Source organism: Lissotriton helveticus, chromosome 1_1, assembly GCF_964261635.1.
Source record: "Lissotriton helveticus chromosome 1_1, aLisHel1.1, whole genome shotgun sequence".
NCBI classification, from domain to species: Eukaryota; Metazoa; Chordata; class Amphibia; order Caudata; family Salamandridae; genus Lissotriton; species Lissotriton helveticus.
This window is the reverse complement of record NC_136057.1, coordinates 306,572,962-306,591,621: the sequence shown is the minus strand read 5'-3', so window position 1 is coordinate 306,591,621 and position 18,660 is coordinate 306,572,962. Positions and strand designations below refer to the sequence as shown.

At 41.1% G+C, this 18,660-nt stretch overlaps 1 protein-coding gene across 7 annotated transcripts in view; it reads right to left on the bottom strand.

Moving 5' to 3' along the window:
- The window catches only part of AGBL3 (AGBL carboxypeptidase 3), an 873,099-nt gene that overhangs the window by 31,723 nt on the left and 822,716 nt on the right, over positions 1-18,660 (bottom strand). For 6 of the 7 annotated variants that reach the window (XM_078669865.1, XM_078670168.1, XM_078670098.1 and 3 more), the window contains one exon: positions 3,083-3,243. The exons of the other annotated variant lie outside the window; for it this stretch is intronic. In XM_078669865.1, the coding sequence (XP_078525991.1) occupies positions 3,083-3,243 (161 nt within the window). The remainder of the gene's footprint in view (positions 1-3,082; positions 3,244-18,660) is intronic. 7 annotated transcript variants of the gene reach the window in all.

The following is an 18,660-nucleotide window of genomic DNA, read 5'->3' as shown; positions in this document are numbered from 1 at the left end:
CATATTTCTTTTACTCTATGTGACCGTTATCAGAGGCCAAAAGCACTACATAAAGCTGTCAGATATCCGCAACAGCCCTGAAGAAGTCGAGGTATCAATTACCAAACGAGGAAACACTTGTTGGCTGTATCAAGTATATAATACTGAAGGAGTATATGCTGACTATGCGGATTGGATTAACAAAATACTTATGTAAAGCAATTGGATTGAATATTGGCTGTAAAGAAATTAGATAATGTGTGACACGAACTGAACTTTTTGAATTAAAAGTGGACTACGACAACACATGTGTTTACTACATTATTGATTTTGGACTTCTCTTGGTGTGCTCGGACTGGAGTTTTGTTTCTCTGCTTTGTCCCCTTCTGTGAAGGGCTAAACTAGGGCTAAACTAAGGTTGTATTGGTAACAGACCCTTCCTCTCCTAGCAGCACCGATTAGTATTTGTTCTGTCTAATTTGCCCCCAAAACATTTGCTGAACTGTTCTTATTCCCAGTACAAAGTGTGCTAATAATAGTCTTCCAACTGTTCAGTGGCTTTCCACCATGCACCTGCATACCCATTCTCCTTCCTTGAACTTGTTATAGGTTTCCAGAACAAAGAAGGACAGTCTACTGTTGATGTAAATAAAAAACCAAAAAACATTCTAAGTGTAAAGTAACAAACAGGACACATCAAAAAAGCTAATAGGGAAAAAACCTCCAACAAAGTGCAGTCAAGGAAGCTTTATCCAGTTGCAAGAATCGAGGCTAAATTATGAACGACAATCAAAACCAAGTTGCTAAAGAAGAAGAAAACTGGGTGTTTGTGTGTCGTTGCCAAAACACTTCTGGCTGTTCCCAACTAAATGTCGGCTTTAGAAGAGGTCAAAAACACATCCATATGGGAATCCAGAAGAAACCAAATGGCAAGTCAAGCTAGCTGCAGCTCTTGCCAATTCAAGAACAAGACAAACCAATCATAGTGAGTTTATTACTTGAAACTCTGAAAGGAAATGGCAAAATATGTGTATCGCCTCTGAAGTACAATATTTCTATCTAAGCAACCTTAAATTAAGCTGTAGCGTCATCTGCTTTAAAAGCTGAAGAACAAATATTTCTTACCTAGCAGGCATGCTGTGATTTTAAGAGATGCTACTGAGATTGCAAAGAAACAAAATTCATGAAAGTTTAAGGGCTATACGTCGATCAGATTATCTTCATAAAAATTGATGCACAAGAAACTTCACGTACTTACATCCATCCTTTTGTACAGAGATCATTGAAGAATTGGAAGAAGGGTCTGTAAAAAATATCACGGGCCCGATTCACAGAATGAACTTAAGACTCAATCCTAAACTTACTACTATTTTGGTATTCACAGAATGCACTTACTACTTTTGGCATTCACAGAATGAACTTACTACTTTTGGTATTCACAGAAGTTAGGATTTTGTCTTAAATTTGTCTTAAGACAAACTTAAGACAGACTTAAGACAGACTTGAGACAAACTTAAGACAAAATCCTAACTTCTGTGAATACCAAAAGTAGTAAGTTCATTCTGTGAATGCCAAAAGTAGCAAGTGCATTCTGTGAATACCAAAATAGTAGTAAGTTTAGGATTGAGTCTCAAGTTCATTCTGTGAATCGGGCCCCACGTGATCAGTCTAGAAAATGTGTGAAGTTGCGGTGACAAATTCTGATCATTAATACAGGAACATTGAGTACTGGGTCCATCTAATGCTTATGGCTGCTGCTTATTGTGGTAACTACCCAAATGGGATTTGTATGTTCATAAGGAATTAATATGGATCATTAAAATGTGATATGTGATGTCTTAAGAGTGTTTGGTGTTTCATATACACACACATGGGCTTTACTTTCTACATCTATGATATGTTTTTGTAATGGACACACCAGTAGGTCTAAAATCTGGGAGACAATGACTTATGAAATATCATACTATTATGTTGTATTAAGTTCTTAAGTGCAACATTTTACATTTATACACTGATTGCGTTATATTTTTACCAGATCATTCTTCGATACATTATTGTTAAACATTAATTTTAATTAAAGTAATATTTAGTCTATTTAATGAGCGCATATTAAAAGTTTGAGAAAGGTATAATAAAGCAGCATTCCTCTTGCTTCGTTATCACTGATTTGTTTGGAATGCTATTTCTATGTATATAATTATATTGGTCAGTCCCTTTTCACAGTTCTTAAACCACAGTATATGTGGTGTCTTGGGGGAAAAAAACTGTAGGCCATGAACAAGGCGCAAGCCGGAATGCGTGGACCTTGTTGTTTGCCATGGTGAACTAAAAAACGTGGGAATTAAATCATGCAGATTTTTCTTCTAATTCTGTGACGTGTCTGTGAATTTATCCATTTCGATTTCATTCTGGATATAAGATAAATAACGATTAACCTTGTAATATAGTACACAACTGCCATAGATGTTTCTGGTGAAGTCATAAACCAAGAAGCCAAAGACCGGATGTTTTACAAATGTCATCGAACCCTTTAATGGTAAAACAGGATCATATTACACATGATAAGTATAATATTTTTTTCACATTACATGGTTATTTTTGGGTAGTCAGTAATAAACACATTTTTCTTCAAAGTCCCTCTAACAATGGCCACTGATTAGAATTACAATATTTAGGCTTACATTTGTGAATAAACTGCTGACAATTGGACAATGGTGATGGCCAGTGGATGTATGCTATTCTGTGGCTGCAACCTTTACTAGATAATTGTGAGTTCACCATATTTGCCACATAATTAGCAGGATTTAAAGATTTCACAAAAATGTTCTTCCAGCTCAAACTGATGAAAATAACACTTCGTGAGAATATTCCTCATAATCTAGCTTTTTACCCACATCATTTAGATCAGTTTGATGCAAGATTTGGTCATCCATGACACATGATCCTAGTGGCCCAAACAATGGTATAGAGTGGTTTCAGTGTTCCTTATAAAATACGTTTTTATGTACCACTGCATTCTGTGCAATAAATAACACCCAATCTGCTCAAATAAACGTGTGTGTGTGTGTGCACAAGTGTGTGTTCCCGTGTCCAACAACCTCACCTGATTTTATCTGCCATTCCTCTGAGTTTGCTGGGTAGATGGGGGCTGAACCATAATTTCTCTTGAGGGCCAACGGATCCTGGTTCAGGTGTTCGTACAGCACTGGTTGCACTGGATGTTTCATAATGCTGCTGCTTCTCAGGTGAGGCTTTCTTGTGGCGCTGGCGGTGGTGGTAACATAAATCAAAGTATAAAACTTGTTATCTACATTACTTTTTTCCCGAATCCCTTTATTTATATCTATGGTGTTGGTTAACTAGAAATGTACACAATAACACAACAAATAGCACTCTTAAAAAAACAGGAAGCAGCCAGTCTCACACATTGCTTTTCATGGTTTGATTGTCAGCCTTTCCTCTTTTCAAATCTTTGTAGCTAATGCTCTCTGCCTTGTCAAGTGGTTTTTTCTTCGACTTTTTCAGGAAAGAGTTCATGATTTTTCAAAAGCAGCATGTGGCAATGCAGGGTAGGTATTCAGGCAAAGGGTGGACATGCTTTTAAAGATAATCATTTGCATGTTTTCCTCAGTAACCAACCATGCGTCTTGGTCTCTATTGTACAGTTTCTTTTAACAGAACTCAGCCAATACAACTGTGTTTTCGGCAACTTTAATGCACATCCTTAAACAGCACGAACAGAAAGCTATGTAAGCTATGTTAAGCAAAATCTTGGAATGAGACTGTTTCATTAGCTCCTTTGTGTGCTGCGAAATTATGTTTTTTATAACACTGCATTTTGTGTAATAAATACACCTCAACATGACAATATATATATATTACCCACTGGCGGTCGCCAGTAGGTAGTTATAGTTAGGACCAAGTTTCCACAGGAAGAGCATTTTCTGTTTTGCTTATAACTTTGGCGTCGGTTGATGAATCTTAATGACATTTTGCAAACTAATTCTTTGTTCATATCAGCTCCTATGTTGAAAGTTTCGGGGAGATTCGTCAAGGGGGGGGCCGAGACAAAAGGGGGTCCCAAAACGTGTTTTCTCCATGCAATTTCCATAGGAAACTTTAGACAAGGCTACAGGTCGAACGGAATTACCCCAAATTTGGCAGGGAGAAGGGTCTTGGTCTAGAAGGCACGCTTTTTTTGTATTTTGTGTAAATCCGTTCAGTAGTTTGGAGAAATATTGAAATTTACAGATATCGATATTTGGGAAGTCTGCCATCTGATTGGCTGAGGTGTTATGAGCACAAGCTTGCTGCTTATTGGCTGCGAACGGTTACAACTAGGAAGTGTTGGCAGCCATTTTGTGATTGAGTTGAAGTGAGTAAGGGGAAAAAAGGGCAAAAGAAGTAGGAAAGAGGAGGGTAGGAGCGCTGTGAGCTCTGTGGGGTGGTTAGGGTATGCTATACAGGGAGTGTGAAGCGAAGTATTTGCCCCTACCGGTGTGAAAGCGCTGTTTTGCCCAGAGTGAGATGGTGCTGAGGTGAGGTGCCGGTACACTCGTGGATGAAAGCGCGTGCCTAAACCGTGAGCTGAGTGGTGTACACTGATGTGCTCTGGGAGCTGTAGCATACTGGCCACTGTAGCATGGCTGTGCAGGTGGTGTTAGTATGCATTTAGAGTATAGAGGGAGTAGGAAGCAAACTACTCACTGGTACCGGTCTGAAGAATCAGGGATGAAACCGTGAGCCTAAGCCATGATCTGTCTGCTGTAAAGTGATGTGCTGTGGGTGCTGTAGGATACTGGCCACTGTAGCATACCTGTGTAAGTAGTATAGTATGCGTTTATACTATACAGGGAGTGGGAAGCGAACTACTCACCCCTACTGGTCTGAAGACTCCAATGCAGTGTTTTAGCAAGCAGGAATAAAGTAATAATCGTGAAGAATTTAATGCAGAATGTTGCAATGCCACAGAAGACAAATGGTGAAATCAGGTGAGTCTAAGTAAGTGGCTGTGTGTAATAAAGCGATGGAGTTTGAAAGTAATATAAAAAGTGTCTTTATTTAAGTGCCATAAATGGACCCACTGGTGCAAGAGCTAAGGTATCCAGCTGAGGCAAACTCCAACCGCTTCTGCTGTATTCAGACTGAAGCTCCTGTATCAGTGAATTCCACATTACATGTTACATTTCCATGTGACATAAACAATATCTATTAGACATGACTGAATGACTAAATTCTATAATGAAAATAAAGGTAGGATACGATAACCACACTGTGCCAACCAATTAGTAAAACAATGTCTTGTTTTTTAAAATTGATCACCAGCTTGTGAGCAGAGGCTGAGGATGAGTAAATTTGTGTGAAAGGGCTTCTTGGATAATAGGCAGGCAGAGCGACGTGTGCACAAAGACTAGACATGGTTTCAAAATGGATGTCGGGTTTAGGCTAATTTAGCAAGTAAATAGCGTATTTGCATAGGCCATACATCACCCATCCATGGTTAGACTGGAGACGTAAGGGGCAATCATGAATACAGAGTTCAAATGCCTGAGCATACTTAGAAAGTTATTATATGAAAGTAGTTCAATTGAAGTGTATTAAAAAAATTTAAAGGAAAAAGTCAAAAAAGTTGGAAAAAATCAATCCAAGAATAACGTGAATTTCTTACAAGTTTTGGAGATTGCAGTTTCGAAGTTCTTGAGATGCGTAATGTTCCAAGAGGTCATTGTTGCCATTGTGTGAGAAATGCGAAGTGATCCAATTCATATCCTCGAAGGGACAGTAATGTTACTCGAATGTTGGAGCGGCAATTTGAATTGGCAGGCAATCTGCAATGTTGTCAAAGGTCGCATGTTGCAGGAGATCTTTCGCAGCTGCGCAGTAATCCCATTCCGCCACAATACCTTTTTGCGTTGCATCCGCCATTGCTCCACTGCCTGAACAATCAAGTTCATGGTTTTCAAGATACTCCATTACCTGCTGGATATCGGGAGAGATTGCTGGGATGTTGGCAAGGCATACATCCATTCGCCAGTCGAATGGGCAAGTTTTGCAATAAAATTATGATTGCATGCAGATTGCATATGTGTAAATAAATGTCATGTTGTAGCTGGCTCAGATAATAGATAGAGGCAGGCAGAATACATTTGTTCAATTTTTTCACAGTATTGATGTAGCTTCGTGTAGAGACGTATTCTGTCGGACATGGTTGTTACGACAGGGAGCACAACCATTTTTTACAAGCATAAATAGTAGTAGGATGGCCGCAAAGAGAGCGAGAATTATGGACACTGTTCCTGTTATTCCAGAGATGATCGAATGAATGAAGTCTGATATTATACCAAAAAACAGTTTGAAAGCCTGTGACAAGGCCGGAGGAGACCGTGTTAAAAAAGTGTGCCAGACCTAATGGGAGGTTCGTATTCAAAAGGGACTGTATTTTACTTGAAGGTCGTGCTATCTGCAGTCGATAAATTTCTTTTGCAGAAGTGAGGGACACTTCTGTTCTGAACAAAAGCGCTTTCAGTTTGGTTAGTTTAATGAAATCTGTTTTCAAAGTAGGGATTGAAGACCAAGTTGAAGTTTGGGAGTTACTTTGTGTGGGTGGGACTAGACATTGCCACACGAAGTTACTCAGTTTGAAACAGTAAGGACATACAGTATGCCAGCTCACATTCCGTAGGAGTGGATATTATTGAGAAGCAGCTAACTGCCGTTAGAAAGCTGTGTGAATGTTGGTCTGATTGTGGGAGTTGGTGTGCTTTTAAGAAAGCATGCAAGATTGGGGGCTGTAAGCTTAGAAGCGTTGTGCAGTTGGAAATTATTTGATAGTAATGAATGACTGCCATTGTGGTCACAGTTTTCACCTGTGAGAAAAACTTCTGTATCCTCTTTAAGACAGCGATATGTAAATGGGAGAAACCACTGCTCGTGAATAAACGTGCTACCTTCTATAATGACATACAACATGACAAACAACATGTACACCTAGCAGACACGATGACACTACGTACTGTGGGAACTGTGGCTAGCTATGTACACAAACCAAACATGGTATGGCACCTCTGTCACACAATGCAGAATGCAGGGAGAGATGGGAGCAACATATGTGCGAAGGTGGCAAGTGATTCTCGATTATAAAAGTATACAATGCAAAGTGTTAAGGGGATGTGCCAGACAGACTTGAGTATGCAGAGCATAGACATGTAAATGTCAACATGCACTGATGGTCTATTGAGTGCAGTAGACAGTGGACGCAACCATGATAGTACAGTCAGTAGGGAAGATTACGGAAACATAGCGCATACGTGCCCCCACCCCCCCACCAAATCCTTAGCGTAGTGGGCTGGCTGGGCGTACGCAAGGATAGCGTAGGGGTATGAATAAAAGGCTCATTTCTCTGGGTATGGTTTTGTTCTGGAATGGTGAACGTTTCTGCTAGGTCTGTGCAGCTTACACCACCACGAGGTTGACCCCGTGAGCGAAGGTGGCTGTGTGAATGATGCTCTCAGCCTGCTGGTACTCAGAAATCATCATGGCCGCTGTGACCCATATATGCCGCACAGTTCACCTTTCAACACCGCGGTATGTGGAAGAGGGCCCACCAAGTGCCGGCAGAAGCTCCTGGGCCGAGGTCTGCGAGCTCGGAAGGCTCCTGAGATCATCGCTGGCTACCGCGACACAGACACACAGCGTCCAACCTGAGGTCCAACACCGTAGAGTGCTCTGTATACTACTAACACAGTAGTCGAACAGGTACCAACAGTGGAACGGTGTCTTGATCCCACAATGGACAATGTTAGAACTGCACCTGGGAGTGGAGATGAAGGTACTGAGAGTGGAGATGAAGGTACTCCCTTCGACCAGGTGCAACCAACTCTAGGTCCCAACAGTGGAACGGTGTCTTGATACTGATGTCCGATATTACCTGCTGCTTGGTTTTCACACAACTCCCTTCGTTGAGGTGCATCAGACTCTGTGCTTCCGTAGCTAACTGCTGCACATGATTATTGTGCTTGGTTGACACCAGCCGGTGGAGTACACCGCGGTACAGCAGGTCCAAACAGTGAAACGGTGTCTTGATTCTATGATTGAGGATGTCAGAAGTTAAAGTCTGTGATGATTTCTGTGTACCCCCATCCGACCAGGTGCAACCAACTCTAGGTCCCAACAGTGGAAAGGTGTCTTGATCCCACAATGGACGATGTTAGAACTGCATCTGAGAGTGGAGATGAAGGTACTCCCTTCGACCAGGTGCAACTTACTCTAGGTCCTAACAGTGGAACGGTGTCTTGATCCCACAATGGACAATGTTCGATATTACCTGCTGCTTGGTTTTCACACAACTCCCTTCGTTGAGGTGCGTCAGACTCTGTGCTTCCGTAGCTAACTGCTGCACGATTATTGTGCTTGGTTGACACCAGTCGGTGGAGTACACCGCGATACAGCAGGTCCGAACAGTGAAACGGGGTCTTGATTCTATGATTGAGGATGTCAGAAGTTAAAATCTGATATTATTTATGTTTACCCCCTCCGATCAGGTGCAACCAACTCCGTGCTTTCGAATCCAATGGCACGTAGCTGTGAGGCGTTAATGACCACTGCCTCTGGCCTACACTGCGGTCAGCAGGGCTCACAATTCAGATCAAGTGGTGATTGTTTAATTATAGAATCCAGTAGTCACTAACTAAAACGTCTATTGAAATATACACAATATCCTTTTAGTATACTTGCTTCAAGAACTTTTTTTAGATGAGTTATAGGTTTAGTACAATGACCAAATTCTTCTTCTTGGTAGTGGAAAAGAACACTGAATAACAATCTACACTGTGGACAGCAGAGATCGCAATTCAAATTGTTTTGATTTATTTCTTGCAGAGTTTTCTGTAATTTATGTTGTATTTTGTGAAGAGGAAGTGAGGAAAAGTATTCATGGATGTTTGTGTGACTACTGCCTTCAATTTACACTGCAGACAGCAGTGTTCACAATTAAGATTGCGTTGCTATTGTAGACGACGCAGTCCTGTAGGAAAAGACATTGCTCCAGTGCGCTCTGTCTGCACCACGCATATGCATCATTGCAGGCTCCGCACACGCTTTTTGTTGCTTCTTGTATGACAAAGTGGGCAGCTTAAGTCCACGTTACGTGACTGTGGGCCCTTGCTGACCACTCTCTCTGGCCTACACTGCAGACAGCAGTGTTCACAATTCAGATCGAGTCGCTATTGCAGATGATGCAGTGTTGATGGCAACTGACATTGCTCCTAGTACGGCCGCCCGCAGCACGCATCATTGCTGGCTGTGCACATGCTGAATGCTTTTGCTGTGGCTATCTGAATGCACTAGAACTGATAGACCCTTTATGATACAATCTTTTTGTGTATTATTTCAGATCTGTTGCTTGTGTCTCAGTATAACACAAGTTGTGGTTCTTTTACGATACAATTTTTTCTGTATTATTTCACATCTACTGTCCCTAACTTACTGCAGCACAAACCATTGACTCTTTTATTATTGAATATCTGTGTGTGATCCAATGATTACTGTTGTAGTTAATGCTAGCAGCAACCACTCCCTGAGGGCTGGTTTACACTCGCCTTACATGCATCCAGCACAGATGTCACTGGATATGTGAGCCTGGTAATAAAAAGGTGTCGAGCGCACATGCCCGTACCCACTTCCACTGTCTATCTGTGTCGGTGTGTTCATTATCTATGCATGATACTGCCTCTGGGCCGTACCACATTACATTGTGCTGTGGACAGCGTATGCAACCATGTTACCATTGGCAGTGGGGAAAACTTCGGTTATGTAACTTTTAGGTGCATGGCTATCACAGGTGGAATGCTACTTTACAGACCATGAATATTAATGAAGATGATGGTTGTATGTTGTGTGTAGTTTAAGATATGTGTACAGAGCAAAAAGTTTTCAAAAAAGCTCTCTAAGCAGAAGAGTTGAGTCTCATCAAATGCTGTAGAGAGAATGACTAAAATGGGTTGAGTTTTCCAACCGCTACAATGGGAAATGTTATGAACTAATCAAATGCGTTTTTTAAGTTCACATGGCAATCGAGCACCCAAGGAGCAAGGAGACCGCACCCGACACGATTTTGAGACACTATATTTACTATATTATACGTTTATTACAGTTGGAAATATATAAATGTTTAAAATATTTTAGATTATCGCTTGCTCTCATTTTTAAAAAAAACAATTTTTTTATTGTTTGCATCAGATTCATGTATAGGCTCCCAGTAATGGGCCAAAACAATCAAATTCATGTAACACATTCCCCGTAGCCATTAGCCACTATACAGGAGCCCCTGTGTAGGTAAGTCTTGCCCTCTGTTCTGCCCCCTTCCCCACCTTCGACATGACGCAGTTCATATGTGGGCATTATTCCACTGATTATTCTCAACTAACCCTGCCCCCAACTTCAACTAACCCCCAGCCTCCCCCTCCCCTTCCCTCACCACCCTCCCAGGCGTATTATCGTTTGCTCTCATATACACTTTAAAGTCATTTAGGTATAGTTTTGAGACATAAAGAAAAATGAGGGAATGGCATATACGGCACGACACCATATGTCTATGACGTAACACAGGACCTGGCAGCGTGCACTCCTCACATAGGCAACGCGCAGCGGGCGCGACCCCATACGTACAAGACGTAACGCACGGCATGGTACTGCGTGCCCATAGCATTCCAAAGTAGCAGCTGGCGCAACCTCATACATATTTGTTGTTACGCGGGACGCGGTGCCACGAACCCGTCGGATAAGAAATGCACATCATTTACAAGTTTAGCAATATGTCGGATAGGATTCGCGTGCTGATGGAGCTTAGTACAATACCGGTACGGGGCTCTAGTTTAAAAAAAAAAAAAATGATATACAGATTTTTTTTAAAGATTTAAAACATTACATAGTTTTTAAAGTAAAAAAAGGATAATAGAGTTCCAAATTATTATAAAAAAATTAGAAAAAATATAGGTTTTATAAATATGAAAATATGAAATTAACATTTAAAAAACCTTCGAAATTCACTGAAAAAACCATAGGTTTTACAGACGTTATAGTTAGGAATTAGCATTTAAAAAACCTTAGAAATTCACTGAAAAAACCATAGGTTTCAGGGACTTTATAGTTAGCTGGACATTTCACTCATAGAATATAACTCGCGCCCCCGCAATGCACTGCTGATGACATCACATATTACATCATTCATGGCAAGCTTCTATAATAATCTTCTATTAAAGTTGCATTTCTATTTATTTGTGTTTTAATAAAGGTTACTATTTTTCAAATAAATAACTGAGTGTATAGGTCTACTTTTCCTGACAACACTTGTATATTATTTATTGTGAAAATCATCTGTTTATAAGAGATTTTAAGTATAAAGTTATCTAATATTAGAGTGCACCTACCAAACATAATCTAACTGACTATTAGACAAATGAAGCCTGGGTAATTGTACAACTGCAAGAGTTCTATGAGTGTATCACTTTATAACACCATGAGTACTGCCCGTGTGAATACCGAACAAATAAGGCATTACTTAGGACCACCGAGGCTTCAGGGGCTGCCGAGGCCCACCCTGCATATTTAAATAAAGCCCCGGAGTGTGGCGATCCCCGGACTTCAGTTGGCCTCGAACCCCGAACAATTAGTAAACAATACCCGGAAAGGTGGAGGTCCCCTAGGCTGCAAAATGACTCTGTGCCCTTCCGTGCCTAATTTACATGTGACATTAAGATCCTCAGTCCTACAGAGACCCCGCAATATATTAATTGGATTAGCCATAGAACATTACCCACCAGGGGCCTCATTTAAAAGAACAGGTGAGACCCCGCTTTGTTTTAGTTTTGTTTTTTTCTCTCCATTTTTACCATCTGCATCCCCTCTATTAAAGCGATACGATATTTTCGTCCTCTCGCTTCAAGTAGTCAAACAAGTATTTACTATCACAGGGTGGAAGCCATGCACCAGCCCTCTAATAGCAAACACAAATGTCCCGCGAATGCACACCCCAGGACATTGTATGACCTGCACCTGACATGTCGCCCTCCCTAGGACCATGATCAATTTGTTAGTATAAACGCATACTAACACTACTTACACACGTGTAGTACAGCAACCAGAATGTAGTGAAGAAGCAGAGGTAGCGCAAAATATAAATCCTACCAGAAGTCGGATAACAGTTCATTGAGCCGACGACCCTGGCATGAGTAGAAACAGCTACGAAGAAAACACGTCTTCAGCACAACGCAACCAATTTTGAAATATTGGTGAGTGGTGCTTTCTCTGTACCTTCTCCCGCTCGTTGACAAATTTATGTAGTGAAGAGGCTGACAGCAGTGGATCCAATAAGTAGATTTATTACAAGAAAACAAGACACCTGAAACAAAACCACCAACAGGAGCAGACAGCAAGGCAACCGTGTTCTCCAGCATCGGGTACAAACTCTGCAAAGTTCCCCTCATGACAGCCCTACATTCTAACGTTTCATATTTAGATTCTAGTAGAATTATATACTAGCATTCTACTATGACTTACATTGGAATACTACACAGAGCACATGACTACAGCAATGAGCTCATGTTTTCATCCACGAGTCTTGAGACCGGTAGGGGTAAGTATCGCGCTTCCCACACCCTATATTGTATAAACGTAAACTAACACTTCTTCCACAGGTATGCTACAGTGCCCAGAGCACATCACTTTACACCACTGAGCTCACAATTTAGGCTCACGGTTTAATCCTCGAGTCTTCACACCAATAGGGGGGAGTAGTTTCCTTTCCACTACCTATATATTATAAACGCATACTAAAACTACTTACACACAGCAATGACCTCACAGTTTAGACTCTCGGTTTCATACCAGAGTGTAGCACCATATCATATCAGCACCATGTCACTCTAAGCAACACCGCACTTTCAGACCAGTAGGAGTGACTACTTCGATTCACACTCCCCCACAAAGCTTACAGTGCTCCTTCCCTCCTTTCCTACTTTTTTCATCCTTTTTTCCCCTTACTCGCTTCAACGGAATCTCAAAATGGCGGGCAACACTTCCTAGTTGCAACACCACCACAGCCAATAAGCAGCAAGTTCCTGCTTGTAACGCCTCAGCCAATCAGATGGCAGAATTCCCAAATATCGATATCTATAAATTTCAATATTTCTCAAAAACTACTGAACGGATTTACACCAAATAAACAAAAGCGTGCTTTCTACACCAAGACCCTTCTCCCTGCCAAATTTGGGGTGATTCCGTTTACCCGTTCGACCTGTATCCTTGTCTAAACTTTCCATGGAAATTAACAAGGAGAAAACACGTTTTGGGACCCCCCTTTTATCTCGGGCCCCCCTTGACGAATCACCCCCAAACTTTCAACATAAGAGCTGATATGAAAAAATAATAGTTTTCAAATTTTCATGAAGATTTATTAATTGAGGCCAAATTTATAAGCGAAACAAAAAATGCTCTTCCTATGGAAACTCGGTTCTAAAGAGCAAATTAGAATAGTTCCTTGATACTTTTAGCTTTCAAAACTTCTATTACTATCTTTCAAATTTTCCATATAAACAATTTTATGCAACGTATTCTATCAACACACTTTCAAAAACATTCTACAACACGTGGAGGTTAAAAGTTAATACATTTTTTAAAACCTAATGATATTTTTTTGCAACATTTTCTCGAACATTTAACGGCACGTGCAGGTTAAAAGTTCACAATTGTTTTAAGTTCGAACAGTGCCTTCCAAATGCAAGTAGGTGTGGTTGAGTTGAGCACATTGTATCCTATAATATGTATTCCACGTTTAAACTTCTTTTTCTCAACCAATCACAAAGATGCTTTTCCACAAAACGAATGTGAACCCTACTTTTAAAAAACAATGCTTTTCATCTCCCAACCAGGTACCGTTTTCTATGCGAAAAGAAACTAGTTCCCCATCTTTAAACATATCTCTTATTCCACGAAGGAACTGCACGAGCTACAAGCATCTTCCCATGCCTTCCAGCCATACCTTCAAAATGCTAGTGTGGATCGTAGGACATAGCTATACTTTCTGTTGCAAGAGGTATGCAGAACATAGACGTATTGACTTAGACCTAGGTTTATAAAATGTGGACATTAAATGGTTTGGACAGAGAAGATTGAAGTGGCACCAATTGTTGCCTTTGGTTAAAACCTGTTTGCATCTCCAACACCCTGACCTCGTGATTGTGCACTGTGGTGGAAACGACCTAGGCACATTGACTGGGATAGGTTTGGAAATGCTTATGAAGGACACCTTTGAACAATTGATTTTACTTTTGCCTCAAACTTTCTTTGTATAGTCCAATATATGCCAAAGACAGAAGTGGAAATGATCCAAACAATGCTCTCCTCAGATTGAAAAATCTCAGAAGAAAGTCAACAAAGCTGTCTCTGCATACCTCAGAGACCACAAAATGGGCTCCATCTACAACAACAACATACGTTTTGATATGGCGGATATATACAGAAATGATGGAGTACACTTCACAGATCAGGGAAACCGAGTTTTCCTGAATAACTTGAAGCTGTGCATTCGCACTTATATTTATTTATTTATTTATTTTATTTATTTAATGAGTTTTATATAGCGCTGGCTAGACCCGAAGGTATCAGAGCGCTTTACATGAGAATCAACAATGTAACAGAAAAAGATCAACAATTACACAACAACAAGAGACAACAAGGAGAGATGAAAGGAGGTCTGTCTAAAGACCAACTGGGTAGGTGACGACCAAGGCGGGAATCCACGGTCCATCTCCTCTATAGCTAAACCAGGTAGCTCCATCGGGCATCAGACAAAATAGTTCAGTCTCAATACATTGAGAGAGGAGAGAAGGAGAGACATAGATAGAGGGAGGATGCGGGAAGAGACGACAGGAGAGACGAAAGGAAGTCTGTCTAAGGACCGACTGGGTAGGTGACATTCAAGGAGGGAATCCCCAGCCTGTCTCCCTTACAGCTAAACCAGGTAGCTCCATCGGGCACCAGACAAAATAGCTAGATCTCAATTGACGAGGGAAAATTCACAGATAAACAGGGTGGGGACTAAGGGCCAGGAAAGGTGAGGGCAAAGGTCAGTAGCAGGAAAGTGGAGTAGAGCAGAGAGGGGTAGGGGGAGGAGGGAGATAAGGTCAGGAGAGACGCAGGAGGGTTTGTTGCGGCCGTCATTTAGGGGCAGGTACAGGCAGTATTTCAGGAGCAATCACTGTGTGGGATGACTACATCGCAGCTTTGTTGTCTCTCGTGTCCCTGTAGGCTCTGAAAACTCACTGCATAACACTGTTTTTTTGGGCTTGGCCACGCTTCTTTAAGCCTCTCCGCATGTTGGCCGCTTTTGTGCGCCAGGGTATCGATGCACGTGTTTATGGTGTCCATTTTGGTTTCTACAGAGGTGAGGCTGGACTGTATTACGAGCAGGAGGGCTTTTAAATCGTCCGTGGAGGTGGGCGGGTCAGGTGCTGTGGATTGTTCATCGTCCATTTCCACCTGTGATCGGGAGGATTTTCGGGTGTCAAAGGTCAATTTTGGCTGCTTAGCTTCTGTACGGCCCATGTTGGGGTGCGTGCTCCGTGGCGGATGAGAGAAGTCGAGTCAGGCTGGGCAGGCCAACGTGGGTCGCTCCAGGAGGTGTGGTGATGTGAGGTGCCCACTTACATCTTAAGCCTGTTATTTTAGGGCAAGATAATGGCAACTCCCGGACCCTTGCCAAAATGTATTCTCCACACAGCTGTGGCGCAGCGGCCAGACCATCTCACTTTGCAGCACAGACCTCTCGTTTTGATCCCCGGCTCTACTCACCCATAAGTGTGAGTAGTTGGCACTTTACAAATACCGTATTGATTTATATTGATTCCCTATACAACACCACCTAAGCACCATATACAAGATAAACACGTGTGGCACAGCGCCCAGAGCACATGACTTCACAGCATAGCACATACAGTTTAGGCTCACAACAGTTTCATCCCCGAGTCCAGAAGCAGCTCAATTTAACAGCATGACACTCTAGGCAATACCTCACTTAATTTCCGTACCCAGCACTTTCAGACCGGTAGGGGTCAGTAGTTCAACGGCTTTACCCCGAGTCCGTCAGCTTCGCAGCTTACGCCCCAAGCGCCATCAGACCCGTAGGAGTGAGTAGTTAGCACTTCACAAATACCGAATTGATTTCATACGTGCGAATTTACCTTCGCAATACCTCTATAACACCCCCTAAGCACCATACACAAGCTACAATGTTCGAAACAAAAGTTCATCCAAGTAGCTATAACTACATGCTGACACTACTTGGAAAGATGTGGCACAGCGGCCAGAGCACATGACTTCACAGCATATGACACACAGTTTGGACTCACGCTTTCATCCCCAAGTCCGGCAGCAGCTCAGCTTAGCAGCATGAGACTCTAGACAGTACCTCACATATTTTCCGTACCCCAGGACTTTCAGACCAGTACGGGTCAGTAGTTCATCCTAGTGGTTATAAACACATGCTGATGCTACTTCCACAAGTGTAGTGCGGCATCCAAGGCACATGACTTCACAGCATAAGACACACAATTTGGGCTCACATTTAAACCCTGAGACCCTCACAAGCTCACCTTAGCAGCATCAGACTCTAGGCAATACCTCACTTAATTTCCGTAGCCCACCACTTTCACACCGGTAGGGGTGAATACTTCGCTTCGCACCCCCTCTATAGCACACCCTAAACACCCCACAGATGTCACAGTGCTTCAAGCCTTCTCTTTTCACGCTTTTTTCCCCTTACTCGCTTCAATGGAATCACAAAATGGCGGCTAACACTTCCTAGTTGCAACCGCTCGCACCGCTTGCAGCAATCAGCATCAAGCTCGTGCTTTTAACGCCTCAGCCAATCAGATGACAGAATTCCCAAATATCGATGTTTCTCAAAAACTACTGAACGGATTTACACCAAATAAACAAATGTGTGCTTTATAGACCAAGACCCTTCTCCCTGCCAAATTTGGGGTAATTCTGTTCACCCGTTCGACCTGTAGCCTTGTCTAAAGTTTCCTATGTAAATTAACTTGGAGAACACACGTTTTGAGACCCTCCTTTTTTCTCGGTCCCCCCTTGACGAATCGACCCCATACTTTCAACACAGGAGCTGATATCAACAAAGAATAGTTTTGAATATTTCACGATGATTCGTCAATCGGCGCCAAAGTTATTGGGAATAGAATGTTGCCATTTTCCTATGGTAACTAGGTCCTAACTAGAAACATATATATATATATATATATATATATATATATATATATATATATATATATATCAACAAATAGACTCCCTCCTGCTTCCTGGTCGGAAAGAGAGTCACAGACCTGAACTTCGTGGGAGAAACAGTTTATTGATTCATAAGCCGAATGACGCATTTCGGGCAATGGAATGCCCTTGAACACATGCGGAATTGCAGTCCGCCTTTTGTTTTTATGCTGCATTGTGAACTACACCCGTAATGAACACAGACAACATACTATTGTTTGCAACCATAGAGTATGTCTTAAAATCTGATTTACTCAGTTCTCTATTTTGTCCATTGTTGATTCAAACTAGTGTTACAATTATCATATAATAATAGTGTTGCCCATATTGCAATTAATGCTGTCCAATTGTAACATTGTATATTATATCTAATATTGGTATTATAAGATATGACTACACAGTTAAAAAAACATATTGAAATAAATACTGTATTTCATCTCAAATAAATGTTTTTCTAAATTAGATATTGCATATTAAAATCCCTCAGTGGTAAAAACACATATTAAAATAGTGTAGAAACTCATTACAGCATAAATGCTTAGAAGGATGTAAACATTGAACCTGTGCAAATATTTAGAAGGATGTAAACATTGGAAGTGTGCAAATGTGCAAAACATATATTTTCTCTCTTGTTGATGATTTATGTTACTCAGTAACATAATAAACATGTACACCACCGTCTTTATTGGGATTATTCAATTTAGTAATAGAGCTTTGCTCTTATACCTGCATGAATGCTGGCCTTGTTGGTTATGCATATGAAAGTTACATATATGCATCTTAAACATGGTTATTTTGTACTTGTAATTAATGGAGTAAAGTAGACTAACCAATTCAGACCTAAATGACTATATCGTATTGTTAGTTGGGTGCTTCCATAAAGTGCTGTGTGCTAAATAATAATGTTAACTGAACCTCTTTATAAAGTTATAAAAGTGCTAGTGCTAAAATTATTTTCTATTTTTGAAAAAAGGGTTACACAAATGATGAAAGATAAAAAGATGGGGGGATAGCAGCAGACGATGAACTATATTATTTGTAGTTAATCTAGACAGTATGAACTGATATATATCCATTTAGTAGCAGCATGACTAAGGAGCCTATGTATCATGCACTTGCAACTTAGTTACAACATCTTGATCTCTAACTGGTAATATCATCGTGCATTGTAACATTGGAAGGCTAGAGTTGCTAGAAAAGTTGTTATTATACTAGGTATGCATAGAAAATCATTTCTGGATCAAATAGCTGATATATTTTATATTTACAGAAAATTGTGCAAATCTTCGGTCTTGTCGAGCACATTGGGATGTTTACTGTCCAGCTCCAGATTTAATCTTGATTCTA